The sequence below is a fragment of the Carassius carassius genome, chromosome 2 (genome assembly GCF_963082965.1).
Source record: "Carassius carassius chromosome 2, fCarCar2.1, whole genome shotgun sequence".
Lineage (NCBI taxonomy): Eukaryota > Metazoa > Chordata > Actinopteri > Cypriniformes > Cyprinidae > Carassius > Carassius carassius.
In genome coordinates, this window is record NC_081756.1 from 50,910,837 (window position 1) to 50,937,754 (window position 26,918).

The 26,918-nt window shown below is 40.9% G+C and overlaps 4 protein-coding genes across 4 annotated transcripts; all 4 read right to left on the reverse strand.

The window, feature by feature from the left end:
• Nucleotides 1–622: 622 nt before the first annotated feature.
• On the reverse strand, nt 623–1,138 carry LOC132111443 (histone H2A-like). Its single transcript, XM_059518741.1, has one exon. It carries the CDS (start codon nt 1,085–1,087, stop codon nt 701–703), a length of 387 nt encoding a protein of 128 aa, XP_059374724.1. The 5' UTR covers nt 1,088–1,138; the 3' UTR covers nt 623–700.
• Nucleotides 1,139–2,473: 1,335 nt separating this feature from the next.
• On the reverse strand, nt 2,474–3,397 carry LOC132111429 (histone H1-like). Its single transcript, XM_059518719.1, has one exon. It carries the CDS (start codon nt 3,372–3,374, stop codon nt 2,760–2,762), a length of 615 nt encoding a protein of 204 aa, XP_059374702.1. The 5' UTR covers nt 3,375–3,397; the 3' UTR covers nt 2,474–2,759.
• A 7,064-nt stretch (nt 3,398–10,461) lies between these two features.
• Nucleotides 10,462–11,175, reverse strand: LOC132111434 (histone H2B-like). The gene has a single exon (XM_059518731.1). The coding sequence runs from the start codon at nt 10,971–10,973 to the stop codon at nt 10,539–10,541; it is 435 nt and encodes a 144-aa protein (XP_059374714.1). The 5' UTR covers nt 10,974–11,175; the 3' UTR covers nt 10,462–10,538.
• A 5,103-nt stretch (nt 11,176–16,278) lies between these two features.
• LOC132098425 (doublesex- and mab-3-related transcription factor A1-like) lies at nt 16,279–17,730 on the reverse strand. The gene is made up of 2 exons (XM_059504544.1): nt 17,314–17,730; nt 16,279–17,020 (listed from the first exon to the last, which is right to left on the reverse strand). The coding sequence occupies exons 1-2, from the start codon at nt 17,675–17,677 to the stop codon at nt 16,323–16,325; spliced, it is 1,062 nt and encodes a 353-aa protein (XP_059360527.1). The 5' UTR covers nt 17,678–17,730; the 3' UTR covers nt 16,279–16,322.
• Nucleotides 17,731–26,918: the final 9,188 nt, after the last annotated feature.

Consider the following 26,918-nt stretch of genomic DNA (forward strand, 5'->3'; position numbering starts at 1 on the left):
CGATTCTTTTTAAAGAGGCAAATAGACACAGGAAGTGCTTGAAATACCAAGTTTTAGGCTTTGTTCAAATAAGTACAAACTGGAAAGAGTGAATAAATAAAGAAAAAGCAAAATATATCGTTATATATTTTTTCTTCTTAAATAAACACGGTCACATACAATATCTATATATTTTTTTATTATCCTTTCAATAAGGTCAGACAATACAGCAGCGAGTTCCGCTGTGAGTGACAAAAACAAGTGAGCACACATCTCTTTTATAATCTTCAGCCCATTGTTTTCCCATGTCTCTAACATCATAGATACCTCATGTGTGTCTCATTACTCACATAATTATCCTCTACGAGCAGGTGATAATGACATCTCCTTGTACTCAGACCCAGCACATGTGAACACTCACATAACATCACAGCAATACATGAGTTAACATATGGTGTAAATATGGATAGAATGGATTACTTGAATTTCTCTCTCACAACATACCATAACATATGGTTTTTGCTTAGTGGTCTAAATCGCCGCAGAGTGGCTATTATGCGTGTTAAAAGTTGTACTTAAAGCAAAACTATCAAATTCAGTTGATGTGTATATTAGATTGCGTACATTTAACAAATAGTACAATCAGAAAAGTGCTCTATAAGAGATAAAATGGGTGGCTCTTAAAAGGGCCTTTGTGTTTCAGAAACGGATCGGACTCGGTTTACTTGGCTTTGGCGGGTTTCTCGGTCTTCTTGGGCAGCAGCACGGCCTGGATGTTGGGCAGCACGCCGCCCTGAGCGATGGTCACTCGACCCAGGAGTTTGTTGAGCTCCTCATCATTGCGCACCGCCAGCTGCAGGTGACGGGGAATGATGCGGGTCTTCTTGTTGTCTCTCGCGGCGTTTCCAGCCAACTCCAGGATCTCAGCGGTCAGATACTCGAGCACAGCCGCCAGATAGACGGGAGCTCCGGCACCGACGCGCTCGGCGTAGTTCCCTTTGCGGAGAAGTCTGTGAACACGACCGACGGGGAACTGCAGCCCTGCTCTGGAGGAGCGAGTCTTGGCCTTCGCTCTCGCTTTGCCGCCGGTTTTGCCTCTTCCGCTCATTGTTAATAGGTAGATATTTCTACGTTTGTAATGCAGAAACAATGAGTATATGCTATGAATGTCGCTCAACTTTATTTAAAAGAGCGTGCGAGTCGCTCATTGGTTTAGAGTCTGTAAGATTTCAAACCAATCACTGAACTTCCCTCCAACACTGATCTCCAAAGCCACGCCTCCACAGCTTTCAGAAACAACACGACAGAAAACATTCAAGAAATGCTAAAAGTGTGCTAAAGTATTTCAAAATAATTGTCAAGAAAAGTCACTGATCTATAATCTATAATTTAATTAACCCTAATTAAATTAGATCAATAAACCATTAAAGCTGTCATTTTTTTATATAAGTCTGTTACTCTGTGGTTTTTCTAAATACACAGCCTATATGTAAAGTCATGAACAAAAGTTTTGTAAATTTTGTGTTTTGCAAAGCTTGCTGTTTCAGTATTTGTAGATTATTTTTACACGTTTCTTTGGTATACTGAAAAACAATGATAAGAATATCATAAGTTTTAAAGGATTTATTATAATGCTTCAGTATTTAGAAGATGACTGTCAGGGTTACAGTTATTAAACCACACAAATCCTGCAGGATGACATCAAGATGACGTCAACAGACAACATTCACGCCAACATATATTGATTTACCTGAACAAGTAATGACTGCAGACAAAGACACTGTTTAGTACAAAGCAGTCGACTCATTTCCGGCATCAACCAGAACACAATGACTGGAGACACTTCTTTCTTCGCTCCGTCAGTCTGCTCTTACAATCTGATGAGTGTGACACTGATTTCAGCCGACTAGCACTCGTTCACACTTTCATGTGCTGCTCGTATGATTAGTTCATGTTAGATACTCTTTTTGTGTCAGTATCTAAAAACTGATTTATTCATTTTTTTTTTTTTTCTGACACTGAACTTGTGGGTCTAATCAAACAAAATAATGGTTTGGACAATAGAAGAGATGTTGAGCTTCGTGTTTCATGGTGTGGTGGTTTATTTATTTACTTATTTTGTGGAGAAGAATTAATGAGTTGATCATTGATTTATGAAGACACAAGGAAGCAGTAATACCAAACAGTAAATAGTAAAATAGTGCAGTCTTATAAATGTATTGGCATCTCTTTGGACGGTAAATTACACTGGAGAAAGTACCGTGAGGTTGTCTTTAAAAGAAGCCGCAGTCAGGATTATTATTTATTATTATTTGCTGTCAGTAAAGTGTCTTCTGTTCTGTGCGGTGCTCTGCTGGGGAGCTGATATCACTTGTGGATGATAAAAACAGGATTAATAACATGATCAGATTCCAGATTCTCTTGAGGTTTTGTGGAAGAGAGACCAATATCAAAATTAAAAATGATTTAGTGAATCACTGGATGAAGAACATCCAGTAGATGGTATTTGTAGTAGTTCGGTGTTGATTTAGTGGGAGATTAGTGATGACTGTGTTCTACAGAATGATTCAGAAGCTCTTTTATCTCTGTGCTGTGTGTAATATCTATGAAATACTTCAGTGTTCATCGCTGTTTATTTATTGTGTTGTTTTTCAAGTAAAATGGGGGCACAAATTAGTTAAAGTTTCTTAACCTAACATTAATTCCACAAAGTAAACTGCTCTTTCTTTAGTTTGTGGGTGGCTCTGAAAAGAGCCGTTGGGGAATAAAACAACAGGTTTTTACTTCTTCTTGGGAGCTGCCTTTTTAGGCTTGGCAGCTTTAGGCTTCGCTGTCTTGGGTTTGGCGGTCTTGGTCTTTTTGGGGCTCTTGGCTGCTTTCTTGGGCGCCGCGGGCTTCGTCGCCTTCTTGGGGCTCTTGGTGGCCTTCTTAGCGGCGGCAGTGGGTTTCTTGGCCTTCTTGGGTGATTTCTTAGCGGCGGGCTTCTTTGCCGCTGCGCTCTTGGGCTTCTTGGCAGCAGCGGGTTTCTTGGCCGCGGGCTTCTTGGCTTTAGGAGCCGCTTTCTTCGCCGGCTTCTTCTTGGTCTCGGTCTCCTTCTTGCTGATCTTGAAGGATCCCGAGGCGCCGGTTCCTTTGACCTGCAGCAGGATGCCTTTAGTCACCAGGCTCTTGATGGCGAGCTTGATGCGGGAGTTTTTCTTCTCCACGTCGTAGCCGCCGGCAGCGAGAGCTTTCTTCAGAGCAGCGAGAGACACGCCGCTCCTCTCCTTGGATGCGGACACGGCTTTAACGATCAGATCACCGACAGCTGGACCTGCTTTCTTGGCTTTAGCGGCGGACTTCTTCTTGGGCGCTTTGGCCGGCGGGGCGGCTGCAGCTGGGGCGGTTTCTGCCATCTCTAGTATCGGATCTATAGTCGTTAAAAGCTTTGTTCAGTAATGATAGACTTTCGCGCGCCGCTCGCGCTCTTAAACAGGACATGAGAACCTTATAGACTCAATCTGATCGCTCTGCGACTGTGCGCCTCCAGAAGCGCCTCGTGCTTGTGTTTTCTTCTCTTACATTTTTGTCAAAGCTGGATGGGTGAAGTTGTTTAAGGCAGTAAAATTATAGTGAACACCGAGCAGAGGTTTGCAGCTTTCTTTGGACACTAAAAGACTCGACGAGGAAATGTTTGTTTTGTCTCCGTCAGAGCGAATCAAAGGCGAGCAGCAGTCACGGGGGAAAAGTCTCGTGTAAATTCGATGCCATGTTTAAGTGAAAAGGTTGATAAAGACTGAAATCTTCATCTGTGTGTCCAGCAAACAGTCTGAAAGTCAGTTTAGGTCGATGGTCATCACTGAGGGACGTGTGTAGTGTTTCCTTCAGTCTCTGTTTTGTCCTGCTTGAAGCACAGACTGTCCACTCCTCCCGGAGTCTGTGTCTGGAGCTTATCTGTCATCATCACATCATCCGTGGATTTGGTACATCATGAAGATAACATCACTGATTGTGTTTTTGTTATAATAACAATATTTAATGTATTTTGATCAGCAATACTTACAATACTGTGGTCTTACTCATGTCAGCTGGGATGAATGCTTCCCAAAGATACAAAATATATAAAATGTTATAATATATATATACAGGAGGGGCTTAACAACTGCGGTTTTAGTTTGGAGTAATGGTCTATGTCTAAGGATTGTTTAGTTTTCTTCTAACAATAAGCATTTGCTGGCAGGTCTAGTGTTGTGTCCTCTCTATCTATTGAATTGCTATAGTAGCATGTCCACTAGGTGGCACTGATGTTTTTACATGTTCAACTAATGTAAGAGCGGAGAAGAAGAAAGAAAAGAAATGCTAAGGTACTGCTCGTGTGTGTCTGTGTTTTTATCGATTCCTACTCCAACTTAACATGTGGCGACGAGGATGGGATGATGGCCCTGCTCTCTCTACAACCCCCAGTTGCGTTCCTGGAATGCCCAGGTGAACCGAAACTGTCCTTTGATGCGTGGGAAAAGTTATTTCAGAACTACCTGCTTGCGATCGGCGGAGAAGAGTTTTCTGCCGAGAGAAAGAGAGCACTGCTCATACACTGCTTAGGAACAGAAGGGCAACGAATCTACAATACATTGCCTCTTACTGCTGATACATACGAGGGATCGTTACAAGCACTGAAACAGTTCTTTTCTCCTAAGCTGAATGTGGTTTCAGAGAGATATCGCTTTAGACAACGTGCTCAAGCCGTGGGTGAGTCCACTGATCATTACGTTGCAGCTCTGCGCGAACTAGTGAAAACATGCGCTTTTGGAAATATTGAACATGAAATGATCCGTGATCAGATTGTGGAAAAAACGTCCATGCCTCGAATTCGTGAAAGACTGTTACTAGAGCCAGATTTAACCCTTAAAAAGACGATAGCGATTGCAAGACAAATTGAATCGGCAGTGGCAGACGCCATACAGATGATGGAGCTCCAGTGGGTACTTTTACCATAGCCACGCCCACATCTCCTATACAGACTTGTACCATTAGGATGATGGTGGAGACAGGGTCTGTTGCATCAATCCTACCGCAACACATATTCAAAGAATATTTCAGCTCATGTGTTCTGTCACCACCGAAAGTGCAGCTGTTGAATTACTCAAAGGAAAACATACCTGTGTGTGGCTCCCTGAGACTGAATGTGACATATTACGGAAAGACTGTTGCTGGTGAGCTTAACATTGTCAAATCAGGAACCCCTCTCATTGGACGTGACTTATGTAAAGCACTGGACATTGAGATTAAGGGTGGTCGCTTGATTGAACCTGCTACTTACTGTGCAATTCTTCAACCATCCAGCATTTCACTTGTTTCTGCTGATAATCCTGTTTCTGTACCAACTGGCGCTGGATTTGGATGCGCTAAAAATTTCACACACAAAGTGAAGATCCGCCCTGGAGTTAAGCCTATACAACAAAAACTTCGTCACTTACCTTTATCAGTGCGAGCAGCAGTGTCAGACGAACTCAAGATGCTAGAGGAGAATAGCATAATTGAGAATATTGATTCATCTGAGTGGGTTTCTCCTATTGTGGTAACAAAACGAAAGAACAACACAATCCGTATGTGTGTTGATTTACGAGAACCTAACAAGGCGGTGGTACAAGACAGTCACCCCCTACCACTGATCGAAGACATACTGTCTGAGTTGCATGGATCAGTGATGTTCTCTTCTCTTGACCTCAAAAATGCATACCACCAAGTACAATTACACGAGGAGAGTAGAGGACTTACCGCTTTCATTACCCATGAAGGTTTATATCAGTTTTGTAGAGTACCATATGGACTGTGTTCGGCACCATCTGCTTTTCAGCGAATGATGACCATGATCTTAAAAGGCCTTGATGGTGTACAGTGTTACTTGGACGATGTGATTGTCCATGGTGCGTCCGAAGCCATTCACAATGCAAATCTCAAAGCTGTTCTGCACAGGATCAGTGAAGCTGGGTTGAAACTGAATACAGAAAAGTGTAAGTTCAACTTGACGACACTTAGTTTTCTTGGATACAGACTCTCAGCTGATGGTCTGCATGCGGATGATGCTCATGTTACTGCAATTGTGAATGTGCCCCCTCCTACTGATGCAGCTACACTACGGTCGTTTCTGGGTCTTAGTGCCTGGTACAGTAAGTTCGTGCCTGCCTATGCTACTCTGGTTGAGCCAATGAGAGCCTTATTCCGTAAAGACTGTGAATTCCACTGGAATACTGCAGCACAAGAAAGTTTTGATAGAGTCAAACAGGCAATAGTGGATAGCCCTGCTCTTTCCTTATTCAATCCCAATCACAGTACAATCCTCTCCTGTGACGCCTCAGACTATGGTGTGGGTGCTGTATTGACTCAACGGGATGACACAGGAACAGAAAGAACCATTGCTTTTGCTTCACGTTCCTTGTCTGATGCTGAACGAAAATACTCCATCGTCGAGAAGGAAGCACTGTCATGTGTCTGGGCTGCAGAGAAATGGCGTACATGGCTGTGGGGAAGAAAATTCTTACTACGCACTGACCATCAAGCTCTGACTACTCTTCTCACGAGTAAAGGAAATAGTCGAGCTGGTTTACATGTGGCTAGATGGTCTGCACGCTTAATGGAGTTTGACTACAATGTTGAATACAGACCTGGTCCATTGAACAGTGTTGCTGATTGCTTATCAAGATTGCCTCTTGTTAACAATGGACATGACTTTGCGGAAACCATTGAATCTGTTGCTATGATTTCCTTTGCTTCCAGCGCAATCACCAAGGAAGATTTCCAGTCTGCATGCAGTAACTGCCCAGTGTTCGCTAAATTGCGTACATATCAACAGACACGTTGGCCAAAATACATGAAGGATGTTGATCCGGACTTACAGGGATACTTTCCTGTCCGACATGAGCTCGCTGACGTGGATGGATGTATTGTCAGAGGAACATACCGTCTCTTGGTACCTGAGTCACTACAGAAGAAACTCATAGAACTGGCACATGAATCACATCAAGGGATGGTCCGGACGAAGCAAAGACTTAGGCAACTGTACTGGTGGCCAAAGATGGACAATCAGACGGAAGCTTTGATACGTAACTGTCAGACGTGCAACCAAAATGACAAATCTGCGGTGATACATAATGCTCCTCTCAACCCTGTTGAATTGCCTTCTGCTGCATGGGAAAAGGTCTCCATAGATATTGTCGGGCCATTCGAAACTGCACCATCAGACTGCAGATACGCAATAACTCTCGTGGACTACTTCAGCAAATGGCCGGAAGTCGCTTTCGCGTCCAGGGTTGACACATCTACAGTTAAACAGTTCTTGATTACTGTTTTTTCTAGAGAAGGAAATCCAAAGGAGTTGGTCTCAGACAATGGACCTCAGTTTATCTCTGCTGAGTTTTCTGAGTTTCTGAGAAAGAGAAACATAAGTCATTTCAGATCTGCTGTCGATTATCCACGTGCGAATGGAGAAGTTGAGAGGTTCAACAGAGTTCTGAAAGACTGTCTACAAACTGCTTCAATTCAAGGAGAACCTTGGAAGACGTTCACTCAAACATTCTTGATGGACTATCGAAGTACTCCTCATGCTACTACAGGAGTTACACCATCTGAGTTACTCCATGGTCGATGTATGAGAACCAAGTTACAAATCATGGACTTTCCAGTAAAAGAAGCTGACAGAAACTTGATACGAGAACACGTGAAAGTGAAACAAGACAAGGTTAAACGGTACACTGATGCCAGGAGAAATGCAAAGCCCTCAAGATTCCGACCTGGTGATCTAGTGCGAGTTAAGAAACCTTGGATGGTAAAGAAGGGTGATCAGAAGTTCACACATCCAAAAGCTGTTGTACAGAAGAAAGGTGAAGATTCTTACCTGCTTGATGATGGTAAGGTGTGGAATGCCTCACGTCTTGCTGAAATGCCGAAATCAAGTGGAAGTGTTACTCCTACTGAGGTACAACATGGAACAACAACAAGTCTGTTAAATAGGTCTGTTAGAGTTAGACAAAAACCCGTCTGGACCAAGGACTATGTTTTAGATATGTAAGGAAATGCAGAACTTGAGATGGTAGAGTTAATATTTGAATGAAAAAAAAACACGAAAAGTAAAATTTATTTTGTTGTTTCAAAATACTTTTATTCTTTATTTTGTTATTTCTGTTGTGATCTACCTACAGTTGTATTCTTTCTGAAAAGGGGAAGATGTTGTGTCCTCTCTATCTATTGAATTGCTATAGTAGCATGTCCACTAGGTGGCACTGATGTGTTTACATGTTCAACTAATGTAAGAGCGGAGAAGAAGAAAGAAAAGAAATGCTAAGCTACTGCTTGTGTGTGTCTGTGTTTTTATCGATTCCTACTCCAACTTAACATCTAGGCACTATACATAGCCTAAACTAAATTATTTCATTATATTTATTATATATGCTAGCTATATTCTAACTAGGCATAAGGAGATTATAATCGTGATTAATCGCATCAAAAATAAAAGTTTGTATTTACATAATAAATGTGTGTGTACTCTCACTGTGTATATATAATACACACATGCTTGTGTGTAAGTCCAAAGATGGGGGCTAAACCCCGTCTTCCAATGCTAGTGACGTCTCTTGCCCAATTGTGTAATGTATGGGGTTTATGTTAATTTAAACATCCTATTTATGTGATCCAAAAACAGCCTTCTTTTTTTGGAGAAATGTAATCTGAACAAATGCATTTAATTCGACAGATGAGTCTTTACAGTTCATTTCAGACATCTGCTTCAGTTTAGACCTATGGGTTAACCAAGAGAAACCATACCATTCTCATTCATAGAGCTGCCATTATGACATCTGTATGTAGAATATGGGCAGCTATATACAGGTGCTGATCATAACATTAGAATATCATCAAGTTTATTTCACTAATTCCATTCAAAAAGTGAAACTTGTGTAATATATTCATTCATTACACACAGACTGATATATTTCAAATGTTACTTTCTTTTAATTTATGATGATTATAACTGACAACTAAGGAAAATCCCAAATTCAGTATCTCAGAAAATTAGAATATTACAAAGAAAGGATTTTTAGAAATTTTGGCCAACTGAAAAGTATGAGCATGAAAAGTATGAAAATGAAAAGTATGAGCATGTATAGCACTCAATACTTAGTTGTGACTCCTTTCCCCTGAATGACTGCAGCAATGCGGCGTGGCATGGAGTCGATCAGTCTGTGGCACTGCTCAGGTGTTATGAGAGCCCAGGTTACTCTGATAGTGGCCTTCAGCTCTTCTGCATTCTTGGGTCTGGCATATCTCATCTTCCTCTTCACAATATCCCACATATTTTCTATGAGGTTAAGGTCAGGTGAGTTTGCTGGTCAATTAAAAACAGGGATACCATGGTCCTTAAACCTGGTACTGGTAGCTTTGGCACTGTGTGCAGGAGCCAAGTCCTGTTGGGAAATTAAATCAGCAGCAGGAAGCATGAAGTGCTCTAAAACTTCCTTTGTCTGTGCGTAGTGGTTCTTGAAGCACTTCTCCTCTCTGTTAATGTGCTTGGACACAGAGTTCTGTAAACAGACAGCCTCTTTTGCAATGACCTTTTGTGTCTTGCTCTGCTTGTGCAACGTGTCAGTGGTCATCTTTTGAACCAACTGTCAAGTCAGCAGTCTTTCTCATGATTGAATAGCCTACAGAACTAGAGACCATTTAAAGTTATGTGACATACAGCCAATTATGGTTACCCATACTCAGAATTGGTGCAAAGTGCACACCCGGGGCAGTGGGTAAACTGGGTATCATTTGTGCTGCGGCGCCCGGGGAACAGTTGGGGGCTCGGTGCGTTGCTCAAGAGCACTTAAGTCATGGTATTGCCGGCCCAAGACTCGAACCCACAACCCTAAGGTTAGGAGTCAAACTCTCTAACCACTTGGCCACGACTTTGCAGCTGTTTGGAGTTAATTAGCTGATTAGAGTGCGGCACCAAGTGTCTTCAATACTGAACCTTTTCACAATATCCTAACCATTTCTGAGATACTGAATATGGCATTTTCCTTAGTTGTCAGTTATAATATCAAAATTAAAAGAAATAAACATTTGAAATATATCAGTTTGTGTGTAATGAATGAATATAATATACAAGTTTCACTTTTTGATATTCTAATTATAATGACCAGCGCCTATATATATATATATGTATATATATATATATATGCACACACACACATATACACACTTTGTGGAGAAAGTGTATTTTTCAGATTTTATTAATTTTTAATCAGGATTCTGTTGATCCTTGATTAGAAGTTAACCAAAAGGGTAAAACCTAGTGTTAAACGAAGTAGTTAGCGGTTTAGCATAATGACACTTAAAATACGTAGTTAAATAAACAGTATTGGTTGTGTGCTGTAACCACTCATATTGTTGTATTGCGATAAAACGCTAAACCTCTACAAAATTTTAAATTAAACCATTCACGCGGTGAGCCTTGACTCCACACCACGGTCAGAAGCTCTTTCAGTGAGAAGATGTGTGGCTCTTAAAAGAGCCTTTGTGTGTTGAGCTGCAGCGGAGCTCTACTTGGAGCTGGTGTACTTGGTGACGGCCTTGGTGCCCTCAGACACGGCGTGTTTGGCCAGCTCCCCGGGCAGCAGCAGACGCACGGCGGTCTGGATCTCTCGGGAAGTGATGGTGGAGCGCTTGTTGTAGTGAGCGAGACGAGACGCTTCACCGGCGATGCGCTCGAAGATGTCGTTGACGAAAGAGTTCATGATGCCCATCGCCTTCGAAGAGATCCCGGTGTCAGGATGAACCTGCTTCAGCACTTTGTACACGTAGATGGCGTAGCTCTCCTTCCTGGACTTTCTGCGCTTCTTTCCTCCTTTCGCGGCGCTCTTCGTGACGGCCTTCTTGGAGCCTTTCTTCGGCGCGGGCTTTGCTGGTTCAGGCATGATGCTGCTGGAGATCAAAAGCTCACGAGACAATGATGAGAAAGAGCGGGACAGAGGCATTTATTGACTGGTCTATGCTAATTATCAGAGAGACAGGGAAGCTTCTGATGGCGTGTTTTCATTGGTCAAACCCACGAACTCGTGTTTAATTGGACAACTCGAAGAATAACGGCTGGAACGAGGGCCAATCGCATGCGGCTAGATTATAACTCCGCCCACCGCACCATGTTTGCCCGACACCCCCCACCGACTCCGTTTCCTTTGTTTAGTTCCCGCTCTTTTTGTTACAATGAATCAGTCTCAAATATCACACAGTATATAAAATTGTGTAATTTGTGCAATTCCTTATTAACTCATTAAGAGAATTAGACCGTTTTATTCTCTGTTCTGTTTCACTTCTCAAACTTAAGCGGTTTTCTCTTTACTTTAATAATAGCTTTGAATCAAAAGAAAGACTAAACAAGCAAATGAAAATGCCCAATGAAAGATTTTCATTACCAGAGCTCCTACAGCAATATGTAACACCAACTCCAATTTAGAAAAAAATCAAATAAAATTGCAAAAATATATATATATTCTCTGTATGTTTATACACCAGAAATTTGTTTTGGTGACAGTAGTTTCCACAGAACAAAGACGATGATAAAGCAAACAGAAATAAACAAACTACATAACAGTTCGACATAAAATATGTCTAAAATTCTCGGTGAATTATACAAACCAACATTAAACTTCAATATACTTAAACTTCGTCTCTTTAAGTGAGAGTGTGTGTGGCTCTTAAAAGAGCCGTTGGGTTTGTGGTTGTGGTCTTTTATCCTCCGAAGCCGTACAAGGTGCGTCCCTGTCGTTTGAGCGCGTACACAACGTCCATGGCGGTGACGGTCTTTCTCTTGGCGTGCTCGGTGTAGGTGACGGCGTCGCGGATCACGTTCTCCAGGAACACCTTCAGCACACCGCGGGTCTCCTCGTAGATCAGACCGGATATGCGCTTGACTCCGCCGCGGCGAGCTAGACGACGAATGGCGGGTTTGGTGATTCCCTGGATATTATCGCGCAGAACTTTACGGTGACGCTTAGCGCCTCCTTTCCCGAGTCCTTTACCGCCTTTGCCTCTTCCAGACATGATGAAGCTGTTTCTTGTTTCAGCCCAGCGTCGAAAACGAGCAAGAGAGGTGTACTGCAGGGAGGTTCTTTACATCTGCTTACAGGACCGGAATGAAACCAGCGCGCGTCACATGACGGGTTCCCTCTTCACTAGTTAGAGCAGGAAACTGGAGGTAGCATCTGCCTGATTATTATTATTATTTTTTATTTATTTATTTTTTTATTTATTATTATCAATTTTACAGTCTCTGCACTGGCTACCTATTAAGTTCCGTATCAGTTACAAATTATCATTACTTACCTATAAGGCCCTAAATGGTTTAGCTCCTGTGTACGTAACTAGCCTTCTACCACGCTACAACCCATCACGCACCCTAAGGTCACAAAACGCTGGACTTTTGGTAGTTCCTAGGATAGCAAAGTCCACTAAAGGAGGTAGAGCTTGTTCACATTTGGCTCCCAAACTCTGGAATAGCCTTCCTGATAATGTTCGGGGTTCAGACACACTCTCTCTGTTTAAATCTAGATTAAAAACGCATCTCTTTCGCCAAGCATTCGAATAATGTATCTCTTAAATTGTGAGTGTAGTTGCATCTGCATTTTTATTCTTTAGCTTGGGTTAAACTAATTTTACTTTGTTGGATCAGCAGCTATGCTAATGATGTCTCTATTTTGTTTCTCTGTTTCTGCTGGGATTTACATCCCGTGGTAACTAGGATTTACACAAGCTCCAGTCTGGATCCAGAACACCTGAGAAGAGATGATGCTGACCCTCAGAGGACCCCAGATGATGCTAACCTTGAATCAACAACAGAACTAACAATTATTGCTACATGTGTGACTGCATCATATAATAACTATTAATTAATAATATTGATAGTTCATCATCTAGCTGACTACGTCTTGTATTATTATTATTATTATTTTTATTTTTCTAAAATCCTGTCAAACGTGCACAAACTACTAGCTACTACTAAATATGGTAGAAACATAATTTTCTGTAAAGTTGCTTTGTATCGATTTGTATTGTAAAAAGCGCTATACAAATAAACTTGAATTGAATTAAATTGAAAGTGACAGTGGCAAGGAACCGATACTCCATCGGTGACAGAATGGAGAAAAAAACCTTGGGAGAAACCTGGCTCAGTTGGGGACCAGTTCTCCTCTGACCAGTAATGCCAAATCATCATCTGACAGCACAACTCATGATGAAGTCAGAAAGTACTTAGGAGATTCAGATTACAACCTGACTATTAAGGCATTTCCCATAGTTAAGATACTTTTTATCAAGTACAACACCACATTGCCTCTTAGTGCTCCAGTGGAGCGTCTTTTTAGTCATGGAGGCAATCTCTTGACCTCATCTCAAAGCCGAATGACTGATGACCACATGGAACAGGTCTCACTGCTCCGTTACAACAAACAGCACTGTCCCGTGACCTAACCCAAGATGGCTGATGTGTGGTGGGGACACTTTATCCAGTTAGATTTTTGGAGGACAAACAGCACACACATACAGAGATGTAATTAATTGATTTCCCTAATTGCATTGATGGCTATGAGACACCAGTGTATTTTTTGTTTTGTTTTGTTTTGTTTTGTTTGTTTTTTTGTTATGAACTCTGGTTTTGTGATGGCTGTGCTTAGAAATTAAATTAATATGATCTTAAATCAAATGATGAAAGATTGTGTAATTCTAACAGTAAAGAGAGTTGAGTACTACTATAACATTAACCCTGACTCTTATAAGTGTTTGGAAATAGTTGAGTTGAAAATATTAGAAACTTAAAAGTAATTAAAAAGTAATCACATGTAATCAGTTACTTTAATTTTATAAAGTACTCGAAAAGTTACACTACTTGTTACATTTTAAATAGGGTAATTTTTAATCTGTATCCTATTAAAGTTCCAAAGTAACCTTCCCAACACTGCTCTCGGAGTTCATCAGAAAGATCTTTATTAGTGTTTGGAAGATGAATGAAGGTTTTACGGGTGTGAAAAGACATGAGGGTGAGTAATTAATAAACAGAATCTCCATTTTTGGGTGAATCAACCCTTTAATTAATCTAACTCCATGGTTTTCTCCAACTGGAGGGAAATAAAACAACGAAAGAAGCCGTTTTGGTATTTACTTAACTATAAGAAGGAAAAGTTGTGCCCCTTTACAACTTCGCTTGCTAACTGACAAGTGACATTAGCTTGCTAGCTACAGTTAGCTACTTGTGTCCAAGGACAAAATGAAAATGTTCAAGAGGCTTTATGAATAAATATTCAGGTATTATACACTTTTTATTTCCAATGAGTGAACAGCGTGTAAAGAAACCTAAAGGGGACATTGGATGCCCATTTTCCACAAGTTCTCAATAATCTTTTCATGAAATGTCTATAACATCCTTTGGTTCAAATTTCTCAATGGTCGTGTAAAACAGCCCCTTTTACCTTGTTAAAAACAGCTCTTATCACAGCGAGCCGTTTTGGTGCATGTCACTTTAAATAATAATGAGTTCTGCTGACCCCGCCCCTCACTTCCGGAGAAAAGGCGATTTATAGATGATCATTAAACAGAAGACTTTATTTTTTCTTCTGGAGGGGCTTCATTCATCAGTCTGTCTGGAGGCAGTCTGCCTCACGTGTCTCAAAACCAACCCACAACATAGCAAACATTTACACACATCAGAAACACAGTTACCTTAAAAACACTAAACACATTATTACCCGATCATAATAGTCGTCTCTGTTTTCTTCATCTTCCTCACACTGTTGGTTTTCAGCAGATGTTCAGAGGCACAACATCATATTAATTCACTCACAACTCAAACGACCAATCGATCCATCACCAACAGCCCAGTTTTACAGCACATCCTCATGTTATTTAGCTTGAGTAAACTGAATTAAATTAATTTATATTAAAGAAAAAGGCAATGCATATGTATTTGTTGTGTTATCTTCAGGAGCTCAGACATGATCCTAACCAGAGATGTTGTGTCTTGGTCACTAGGTGGCGCTCTGTCCATATTTTCAGAAGAAGACAGTGACATGAAACAGATTAGTGTGAACACATGATGACATCCATGATGTCTCTCTGTTTTGGCCTTTAGTAATTATGGCATGATTTCACTCAGTGCTGTGGATCAGAAGCATTGCTATAGTGCAGCTGTTCTCAGTGGAGACTAAAGGATAATAAATAAAACAATAAAGGTACGTTTAATTGCTAAGCCTCAACTAGAACGGATCACATTTTAAAATCAATGCATCGTTCGAGTAATATGATAAAGGATCAGATCTCTGTTGCCTGATTGATGAAAGGTGTTCAGATAAAGTAAAGCAAACATGTCTAGACTCTTTCTGATTGTATTTAAACTACACTGATGTGAAGACGGTCATTCTTCATTTCTTACTCATTTTGTAATTCTGTGGTGTGTTTACAGCCCCATCGGTGAGGTTTAATATTGTACAGTATCTATTTTTGCTTATATTATGACTCTGACTGCAGTTTGAGCTAATTTGGTATTTATTTTATTATATTTTCTCTAAAACATGAATTTTTATGCTCCTGTATAATGTGTGAGTATACAAGATTCAGTCTGATCATGTGTTTCATGTAAACTTGTATCTTCCTGCAGCATTTGCGTTGTTTTATTAGTCTGAAACGTTTTCATTTTTGTGGGCAGTCAAGTTAATAAAATCTTTTATCATGATGTTCACTTGTCTGAAAACTTTTTTTTTTTTTTTTTAGCTAGTACAATGTTGCTTTTTTTAGCAACCTATTTGTTTTGGCAATATTACGTGATTTGAGGAAATGTTCCTGTGAGACAGCAGCATAGTTTTTACTCTGAATTGAGTAGAAAGCAGAGTATTCCTGAAGCACTGCATTAGTGTTTTTTTTTGTTTCGCTCCTTTAGGAAAGCATGACAATACTATTAAACCCAGTATTTCAGTTTTGATGGCACTGGTAACTAATGTTTCAGAAGAACAGAGTTAAGGTAACAGCTATAATCGAAGATAACTATATGTTTACAGATCAGACAGATTTATTGATTTATAGTGGTTTTATTTCACCAGTCCACTTTGAAACTGTTGCTCACAGATGAAACCTTGCATAGATTTGACTTAAAATGGGGTTGATGCAGCTTTCTTTTCCATACTAAGATTTATTAACAAACTTTTTCAAATATTCATAAAAATATACAACATTTTACAAACAAATCTGTATAAAAGTATATGTATATAAATCTGGATTGACTTCCATGAGCTGCTACGGTTGTACGCTGTAGTTTAATGAAGAAGAGACTGAGGCTCGGATCATTTGTCGTGGCCGAGGCTGGAGTAAAACACTGCGGGGCTGAACGAGTCTCTGGGGTGAGACAGCGCTCCGGGGAAGGGAAAGTCTGCTGGGGGACGCAGGGACATCGCCGGGACAAATCCAGTCGCCAGATACGGAGGAATGAAGCTGGGTGTTGAATAGGCGAGCCGCAGCGGAGCGATGGCAAAGCGAGGGTTAAACCCCAGCACGCCGTCACTGAAGCAGCTGCTGGAGGAAGCGTGGAGGGGAGAGAACGCAGACTTGGAGCTCAAGTGTCTTCCTGGAGCGTCTGAGACGCAGATGGCAGACGACCGTGAGACGGGGAGCTTCTCCGACAGTGGGACAACGTCTCTGTTTGAGATCTGGCCCTCGGCAGAAACCAGCAGCAGGTCAATGGCCCTCACCACGTCCCCCGAACAGGCCTTCAGCGCCGCCTCCAGAGCGTCTCGTTTGAGGTGAGGGAAGATCTTCATCAGGACAGCGCCGGGGTCTCGTCCGCTCGTGTTGGGAAGCTCTTCTTTGGGTTTCTCCGACTCAGTGCCGGACTCTAGATTGGAGGAGCTCACGGACTGATGATCCGATCCAGGAGACACGCTGTCGCTCTTGTCTGACGCAGGGGTCAGCGCAGGTGTGTGCGGTCTGAACCAAGCCTGACTCATCAGTCCGCTGAACACACTGGACTTGTTCAGGCTTTTCTCTGCAAAAATAAAGCATCAATACTGTCAGTGTTTAGTTCATGGCAGGCAACAGAACAGAAGCTGATCATTGCATTCACACTGGAGCTGGATTAATTCGTGCTCTCTGGAACACATTACTGTATAAACCTCACTACTACAAATCTCTCTCAATAGTATGCATCGTATAAACTCTCTATAAACAAACAATGCCATATGAACAATAAAAACACTTAAATACATTCAACGTTAAACGTTAAGAGAATATACTGAGAAGGATTAATTCGGTTTACATTTAAACAAAAACAGTTCCTACCGTCTCTGAACGCGTCCGGAGCGAAGGCGTCAAACGCGGAGCTCAGCGGTGCTCTGGAGACGCTCCTGCCGCCGTCGCTCGCTCCTGCTCCGGGGTACATCATCTGCAGCTCCTCCTGCGCCTGCTGCCTCCGAAGCGCCACCTGCGCCGCCATGACGCGCTGCCTCTCCGCGATCAACGCGCACTTGACGCACGCGCAGTCGCGCCAACGGCAGAAGCGTTTGTGACCCTTTAGAGCCGACACCACCCCGTGATTCCTGCAGCGCGCGCACTTCGGGCTGCGCGGGAAACTCCTGTCCTCCGGCCGCAGGAAGAGCGCTGCGTGCGGCGCGAGGAGAGAGAAGCGCCCGCTGCTGGACTCCATCACTCTCCGTGTGTGTGTGTGTGTGTGTGTGTGTGTGTGTGTGTGAGAGAGAGAGAGAGAGAGAGAGCGTGTGTGTTTCTGCTGCTGAAGGTGAATGAGCCAAGGATTTAATGCTGCAGGTGACAAAAGAGAAACAAGACACCGACACGCCCCTCACACACACACACACACACACATACACAACCCTCATCATGCTATTTTAAGGTGAGTTTAACCTTAGCTTCTATTTGCTCTTTATTTTCTATTTGAACATCTTGTTTAACTCCAGCTCATCTGGGCATCCATCTACAGATTCCTGAGTGAGCATGAAATCATGAAGCATTTGAGTTAAACAGCAGGTCTATATAATATTCACATGAGCAGTTCATAGAGAAGATACTGCAATAGCCCTACATGAAATACTGATTAAAGGCAAGGCAAAGCAAGTTTATTTATATAGCACATTTCGTACACAATGGTAATTCAAAGTGCTTTACATAAAAGAAAGTAAAATAATAATAAAGAACAAGAATAAAAAAAGCAATTTTAAAACTTTTAAAATTATAAAAAAAATGTACTTATTTAAAATGAATTTAAATCAGTTAAATGATTTTACATTTTAAAAAAACAGTGAAAATATAGTGCAATCAGTTCGGACATTGCACAGTGCTCATTCAATAAAAGCACAGCTAAACAGATGAGTTTTAAAGTGACTAGTGTTTCAGCATCTGATCTCTTCTGGAAGCTGATTCATAGTAACTAAAGGAGGACTCCCCTTGTTTTGTGTGAACCCTTGCTATTTCTGACTCGATCCTAGTAATCTCAGTGCTCTGTTAGGTTTATATTCAGTGAATATATCTGCAATATATTTCATCACATAACATTGACCTATTTTTTCTTGCAATTCTGTCCTTTTTCTCACAAATCCAAGTTTATATCTCCTACATCAGACTTTTTAACTTGATTTAACTCAGCAATTGTGAATTTGTCTTTTCGAACCATAACTGTGGGATATAATGTTTATAAATGAGCCGAAAGGGAAAAAGAGAGAATGATGAGTTGATTTTTTTTTTTATTTATATAATTAAAAAAGAAAGAGATTTTTGAAATATAAACTCAAAATTACTTTGTTTTATTATTATTGTTTTATTCCATGCCTTCCATTGACTGCTACTTTAAAACTGTCATGTTCTCAAGATTCAAGGTTTTATTCATCACGTTTAAGTTATATGACATACAACAAGTGAAATAAAGGTCTGGCTTACTCTTTTTAGACTGTGCATAGATAATATCCCTTCTCATAATATCTTTAATATTTAGGACTTTAGACAAAATAGCATAAATACACGTTTTGGCGGGCTCTTATTTTGCAATGCAACATGTGACACTGTTCATCAGAAGTGAAACTGTTTTGTGGAGACGTGAAACATTTTATTTTTATTTATTTTTTATGAATTTATAGATAAAACAGGTTGTATATACAAGTTTATGGGAGGCTTTTATTTTGTTATTTCACTCCAGACAGGCTGTAGACTATTTGTTTACTTGTTTATTATTATATTTTACTTATTTATTTATTAATTATTGACAGAGAACCTGCTGAATAAATGAAAGCCAAAGATGCTTTTTTTTTAAATAGTCTCCAGACTCCACTGCTGTGATGTACAGTATACGGCGAGGATGAGTGTCTTTCACAGCCGTTTGTCAACGAGTCCATCATCTCATCACTGATCCTGTTAAAATACATTATTATCATTCAGCTGAAGAAAATTGACAATTGCATTTTTCTTCCGCCTCTATCCAACATTTTTTTTTTCAACAACAAAAAAAAGACTAATTAAAATCCTCTGTCTCTCAAGACTTTCTAGATTGAAACTCATATTGGTCTGTCAGTTTGTTCCCTTTTTCTCCATCTCGCTCGTCTTTCGTCTCTTTCAATCTCAGGAATAATCTCCACTCTGTGCCAATCGGACCGTCAACGCTCCAGAGCAGATTTTTCCTGGTATTTGCGTTCACTTGTTCGGAGACACGCCCACGTGTTCTTCTGGGAGAGAGGCAGAAAAGAAGAGAAAGGAGGATGTTATCATTTCATCCACAGGCTTCTACATCTGCGTCTTATCAGAGCACTGCGGATCTTATCTGAGCACATGCTGCCTTTCTACACGGATGAGCAACAGAGAACCACTATAGCAGGAGTGTGTGTGTGTGTGTGTGTGTGTGTGAGAGAGAAAGAGAGATCCTACATGGAAATTAAACATAGTTGCTTCACACTTTAAATACACTTCTAGAAAACATGACATCTCTCTAACTGGAAAATAACTGAGTTTACTCGGCCTGTGTCTGTATGTGGAGACATTTTGAAGTGATGTTGTTGGTCTTCTTGAGACTCTTTAAACGTCATGTTGACCATGAGCTGCTCTTGACCAGAAGCTTTTAGAAATGTTCACTTAGTCACGGACAGACGCGCTGGTTGTCTTTCATTCTCACTGAGGCAGGAGACACCTGAGGGTCCCTGATGGATCCGTATCTGTCCTCAAGACCACCGCACGAGAAGAGAAGAGAAGAGACTAAAGACTCTGAAAGAAGAAAATATTAACACAAAAACAAACTCTTTTGCACAGACCTCCGTTGGGGCAAGGGCTGCATTGCTAGGGCAATATTAACTATCTAAAAAAAAAAGTAAAAAGTGAAGTGACATTCAGCCAAGCATGGTGACCCATACTCAGAATTTGTGCTCGGCGCCCGGGGAGCAGTTGGGGGTTCGGTGCCTTGCTCAAGGGCACCTAAGTCGTGGTATTGAAGGTGGAGAGAGAACTGTACATGTACTCCCCCCAACCACAATTCCTGCCGGCCCGGGACTCGAACTCACAACCTTTCGATTGGGAGTCCAACTCTCTAACCATTAGGCCACGACTTCCCCCTATCAATATATAACAACAGTATTAATGATATAAAGAACATCTGCCATGTTTTTACATTATTCTGATGAAGTTTTCAGCAAATGGAGTAAAAATAAGAGTCTGTTTTCACACTTCCTGCTGCCACATAGTGGCACTTTAAGGATACAGGTAACAAAAATATTTAATTTCAGTCATGTTCACATGTGCAGAGTCAGCAGCTACCAAAGAACAGCTGTAACACGTTAAATCAATTTAGGTTTCAATATTTAATGTATATTGTCTAGTTTTGCCTTACATTAATTGCTTACCTTTTCAGTGGGTGATATAAAGCAGATATGACAGTGCTAAGACAAATCTGGTAATGAAACATTTATTTGAGTTGTTATTGTTATTGCTTACTTCTAGAGATTACAGTGATACATGCCATGGTGAAAAAAGACTGAATGAATAGTACTGAAATTTCGTTAAGATGAAAGTGTGCCCCTAAAAGCACAAGTGGCCCTTGCCTGGTCCCCCAGTTTCTGTGGTCTAGATCTGCTACAGCCAGAGAAACGCTCAGACCTACAAGCATGTTCTTCAGCTCACGCTAAGAGTCCGTGACGGGGAACGAGTCGAGGGTCAGGTGCTGTGTTAAACAGCTGCTCAGATGCAGATACAAATGGATTTCTGCCTGTGGCTGGGATGGGGTTCACCGCAGGGGTCGATGCTGTTTGCAGCTTTTACAGGATGTTACAATCACCACCAGAATTAAGAACAGAGCCCGTGTAGTCAACAGATGAGATTTGATCACTGTTTTTATGTATAACTGCAAATATTTTAACTTATGAGTAAGACACCAATTAAATCAGTTAAATCCATAAGGTAAAATGACAGAACCGAGTTAAACCAAGAGTCAAACTCCATGTTCTTAGTTTGAAACAGTTATGGATGTGGGCAAATGTGCCATTTTGTCCCGAAGTTTGAAGACATTGATGTTAGGACAACTACAGAAAAAAACTGACTTCTATTTTAAACACATCTGTCTGTGGAAACATAATAACATAAAACATACTGGAAATATACAACCGTTAACTAAAGCTTGATATGATGATTAGATGGAGTCAGCATGTGTGTGTGATTTAGTGTGAGGAAAATTTTATCTTGGCTAGAAGCTTCCAGGCACGTGTTGGAGCCAAACACTGCGGGACGCCAGCCCCTGATCTGTGGAACCAGTATGTTATTATGGACCCTGTCCTAAATGGCACAATTCATGTGCACTTGCAGTCTTACAATCATGGATACGTGTAAGTTAAGTACATTAGAGTGGAGGGTGTCCTATTCATCATTTTAGCTTTCAGAAGGGTGCTTGTGAGTGCCCCTTTTACTAGTTTATTCAGTAACTAAAAATACTATTAACTCATGTTAATTTGATACATGATGAATATAACAGTTCATAGATCAGGAAGAAGGAGCCGGGACCCAGCGAACATTTAGACTATTTAATAAAATAAACCAACACAAAATGAAACTAAAGCGGCAGTCCCTCTGTTTTCATGACAGAAGCTTTCGCAGTGCAGCAGAATGACAGCAACAGATAATAAAATAATAAAAAATAGAACAAGTAAGGAATAACAATATACAAATTGACAGCTGTATGTGCAGGTATATTATAATAGACCGTTTTGTATATAAAGGTATATTATACACAAATTTGAAGTGTAGACTAAGTATGTATGTTAGATAAATACATGTATGAGTGTATATATAGTGTTGCGTGTTCCACAGTTATTATCAGCTGTTCATAAGATGGATTGCCTGAGGGAAGAAACTGTTCCTGTGTCTGGTTGTTCTGGTGCTCAGAGCTCTGTAGCGTCGACCAGATGTCAACAGTTCAAAGAGGGAGTGTGCTGGATGTGAGGGGTCCAGAGTGATTTTAACAGCCCTTTTTCTCACTCTGGATAAGTACAGTTCTTGAATAGATGGGAGGGTTGTACCGATGATTCTCTCAGCAGTCCGGACTACCCTCTGTAGTCTTCTGAGGTCCGATTTAGAAGCTGAGCTGAACCAGACAGTTACTGAAGTGCAGAGGATGGATTCGATGATGGTGGAGTAGAACTGTTTCAGCAGATCCTGTGGCAGGTTAAACTTCCTCAGCTGGCGAAGGAAGTACAACCTCTGCTGGGCCTTTTTCACAATGGAGTCAATGTGAATGTCCCACTTCAGGTCCTGAGAGATAGTGGTGCCCAGGAACCTGAATGACTCCACTGCAGTCACAGTGCTGTTCATGATGGTGAGTGGAGGGAGTGCAGGGGGGTTTCTCCTGAAGTCCACGATCATCTCCACTGTTTTGAGCGTGTTAAGCTCCAGGTTGTTGAGAGTGCACCAGACAGCCAGCTCTTTAACCTCCTGTCTGTAAGCAGACTCGTCACTGTCCTGAATGAGGCCAATGAGTGTGGTGTCATCTGCAAACTTCAGGAGCTTGACAGAGGGGTCCTTAGATGTGCAGTCATTAGTGTACAGGGAGAAGAGCAGTGGGGAGAGAACGCAGCCCAGAGGAGCTCCAGTGCTGATCATATGATTGTTGGATGTGTATTTTCCCAGCCTCACTAGCTGCTGCCTGTCTGTCAGGAAGCTGTTGATCCACTGACAGATGGAGGTGGACACGGAGAGTTGAGTTAGTTTGGGCAGGAGAAGGCTTGGAATGAAAGTGTTAAAAGGCTGAGCTGAAGTCCACAAACAGGATCCTCACATAAGTCCTTGATCTGCCAAGATGTTGCAGAATATAATGCAGTCCAATGTTGACTGCATCATCCACAGACCTGTTTGCTCTGTAGGCAAATTGAACTGGATCCAGGAACAGTCCTTCAGGTGGGCCAGCACCGGTTTCTCAAATTACTCCATGACCACAGACGTCAGGTTTTTCAAACATGCAGTAAAACTTCAAACAAAAGGAATCGCCGGTGCAGCACAGATGTCTACTGATTAAATTATTTATTAAAGGTGCATAACAAAAAATAAAAAATAATGCAGTAAAACTTGTTCAGATTGTCTGCAAGTTGTTGATTCTCCACAGTGCTGGGGGGTGATATCTTGTAGTTGGTGATCTCCTCCAGACATTTCCTCCAGTTAAAGGCACTTCATCATTGAATTCATTAATGTCATCTCTGTTCAGTTTAAAGTGTGTCTGTGCATTTATTTGCAATCAAGTCAACGATATTGCTGTAGATGAAGTGACCCCAACTAAGCAAGCCAGAGGCGACAGCGGCAAGGGACCAAAACTCCATCGGTGACAGAATGGAGAAAAAACCTTGGGAGAAACCAGTTGGGGGGCCAGTTCTCCTCTGACCAGACGAAACCAGTAGTTCAATTCCAGGCTGCAGCAAAGTCAGATTGTGCAGAAGAATCATCCGTTTCCTGTGGTCTTGTCCTGGTGGTCGTCTGGACAAGGTCTTTACAGGGGATCTAGAGTACATAGGGTGTTATGTGAAGTGTTCCCGGTTCCGGTTTAGGCAAGGCAAGGCAAGTTTATTTATATAGCACATTTCGTACACAATGGTAATTCAAAGTGCTTTACATAAAAGAAAGTAAAATAGTAATGAAGAAAAATAATAACAAGAATAAAACAAGCAATTTTAAAACTTTTAAAATTATTAAAACTGTACTTATTTAAAATGAATTTAAAACAGTTAGAAAATGATTTTACATAAAATAAAATAAAAAAAACAGTGAAAATATATATTGCAATCAGTTCGGACTTTGCACAGTGCTCATTCAATAAATGCACAGCTAAACAGATGAGTTTTAAGTCTAGATTTAAATGTGACTAGTGTTTTAGCACATCTGATCTCTTCTGGAAGCTGATTCCAACTGCGGGCGGCATAGTAACTAAAGGAGGACTCCCCTTGTTTTGTGTGAACCCTTGGTATTTCTAACTGACTCGATCCTAATGATCTGAGTGCTTTATTAGGTTTATATTCAGTGAGCATATCTGCAATATATTTTGGTCCTAGGTCATTTAGTGACTTATATACGAATAAAAGTACTTTAAAATCAATCCTAAATGTAACTGGAAGCCAGTGTAAGGACCTGAGGACTGGTGTGATATGCTCAGATTTTCTGGTTCTAGTCAGGATCCTGGCAGCAGCGTTCTGGATGAGCTGCAGCTGTCTAATGGTCTTTTTGGGAAGGCCGGTGAGGAGCCCATTACAATAGTCCACCCTGCTGGTGATGAAGGCATGAACAAGTTTCTCCAAGTCTTGGCTGGAAACAAAAGATATAATTCTTGCAATGTTTTTTAGATGATAGTATGCTGATTTAGTTACTGCTTTTACATGACTATTGAAACTAAGGTCTGTCTCCAGAATCACACCAAGATTCCTGACTTGATTTTTAGTTGTTTGACCCCTAGAGTTAAGGTATGCATTCACCTTGTACACTTCATCTTTGTTTCCAAATGCAATGACTTCAGTTTTTTCCTTGTTTAACTGAAGAAAGTTCTGGCACATCCAACTATTAATTTCATCAATGCATTGGCAGAGGGAGTCAATTGGGCTGTAGTCATTTGGAGATAAGGCTAGGTAAATCTGGGTATCATCAGCATAGCTGTGATAGGCAATTTGGTTCTTTCTCATTATTTGACTTAATGGAAGCATATACAGGCTAAACAAGAGCGGTGCAAGAATTGACCCTTGTGGGACTCCGCATGTCATGGACGTCCACTTAGACTTATGCTCTCCTAGACTCACATAATAGCCTCTCCCTTCTAAGTATGACCTGAACCATTTGAGTACCATCCCAGAAAGCCCGACCCAGTTTTCCAGTCTCTCTAGTAGTATGTTATGATCGACAGTGTCAAACGCAGCACTGAGTTCTAGCAATACCAGCACCGATATTTTGCCAGAGTCACAATTTAAGCGAATATCATTTATTATCTTAATGAGTGCTGTCTCTGTGCTGTGATGCGGTCGAAAACCAGATTGAAAATTGTCCAGGTATCCATTTAAGTTTAAGTATTTGTTCAGCTGATTAAAAACGACCTTTTCGGTAATTTTACCTATAAAAGGAAGATTAGATATTGGTCTAAAATTGCTCAAAATGGTGTTATCAAGATTGCTCTTTTTCAGGAGGGGCTTAACAACTGCATTTTTTAAGGAGTTTGGAAATGTCCCAGAAAGAAGTGAGGCGTTCACCACTTCTAAAAGATCTGCTTCTAAGCAGTATAGCAACATTTTTGAAAAAAGATGTGGGAAGTGTGTCAAGATAGCAGGTTGACGATTTTAGGTGCTGCACTGTCTTCCAGAATTTTGCTATCAATTGCTTCAAAAATCGACATAGTATCTTTTTTATATTGTGGCCTAATCTGTCTGACCTCTGCATTACTTGAGGATGTGCTAATCGCCTTCCTGATATTGATGATCTTCTCAGAAAAGAAGGATGCAAACTCATTGCATTTGCTGTCTGAGAGCATTTCACTGGGAATCTGACTTGGGGGGTTTGTCAGTCTCTCAACAGTGGCAAAAAGAGTACGAGTGTTATTTAAGTTACTGTTTATAAGGTTTGAGAAGAAATTCTGTCTAGCTGTGGCTAGTTTCACATTAAAAGCATGAAGGCTGTCTTTGTGGATGCTACAGTGAATTTCAAGTTTTGTCTTCCGCCACATCCGGTCTGCTTTTCTGCATTGTCTTTTCATAGTCTGAACTGCTGTTGATCTTCTCCAAACTGATTTCTGTCTGTTTGTTTTTTTACTGATTATTATTGGAGCAATATCATCAATAACATTCTTAACTTTTGAGTTGAAGGAATCAAGGAGAGTATCAACAGAGTCTGCAGAAATGCTTGGTGTTAGAGATATAGCCTCCATAAATAGTACACTTGTGTTCTCGTTAATGCATCTCCTTCTGACAGAAACCGATCTAGATTCAGTTGTAGCAGACATCAAAATATCAAAGAAAATACAGAAGTGATCAGATAGTGCTATGTCCTTAATAACAATGGATGAAATGTTTAGACCCCTACTGATGATTAAGTCTAGAGTGTGTCCACCTTTGTGTGTGGGTCCATGCACATGCTGAGTCAAGTCAAAAGTGTTTAGAACCGTTATCATTTCTTTTGCAGTTTTGTTTTCTGAATTACCTATGTGTATATTAAAATCCCCTGCAATAGCAAAACAGTCAAACTCTGAGGAAATCATTGATAACATTTCTGTGACCTCTTCAACAAAGGCTGGAGAGTATTTTGGAGGCCTGTAAATAATAATAAACAGAATGCGTGGAGCACCTTTCAGCACAATCCCTAGAAAAAACCTTGGGAGAAACCAGTTGGGGGGCCAGTTCTTCTCTGACCAGACGAAACCAGTAGTTCAATTGCAGGCTGCAGCAAAGTCA

What these genes read in the sequence shown, in the direction of transcription:
- LOC132111443 (XM_059518741.1), bottom strand. Translation starts at nt 1,087, where the DNA reads ATGAGCGGAAGAGGCAAAACCGGCGGCAAAGCGAGAGCGAAGGCCAAG.
- LOC132111429 (XM_059518719.1), bottom strand. Translation starts at nt 3,374, where the DNA reads ATGGCAGAAACCGCCCCAGCTGCAGCCGCCCCGCCGGCCAAAGCGCCC.
- LOC132111434 (XM_059518731.1), bottom strand. Translation starts at nt 10,973, where the DNA reads ATGCCTCTGTCCCGCTCTTTCTCATCATTGTCTCGTGAGCTTTTGATC.
- LOC132098425 (XM_059504544.1), bottom strand. Translation starts at nt 17,677, where the DNA reads ATGGAGTCCAGCAGCGGGCGCTTCTCTCTCCTCGCGCCGCACGCAGCG. An exon ending in TCCGGACGCGTTCAGAGACG is followed by an intron (nt 17,021 to 17,313) that starts GTAGGAACTGTT and finishes TTATTTTTGCAG; the next exon opens with AGAAAAGCCTGAACAAGTCC.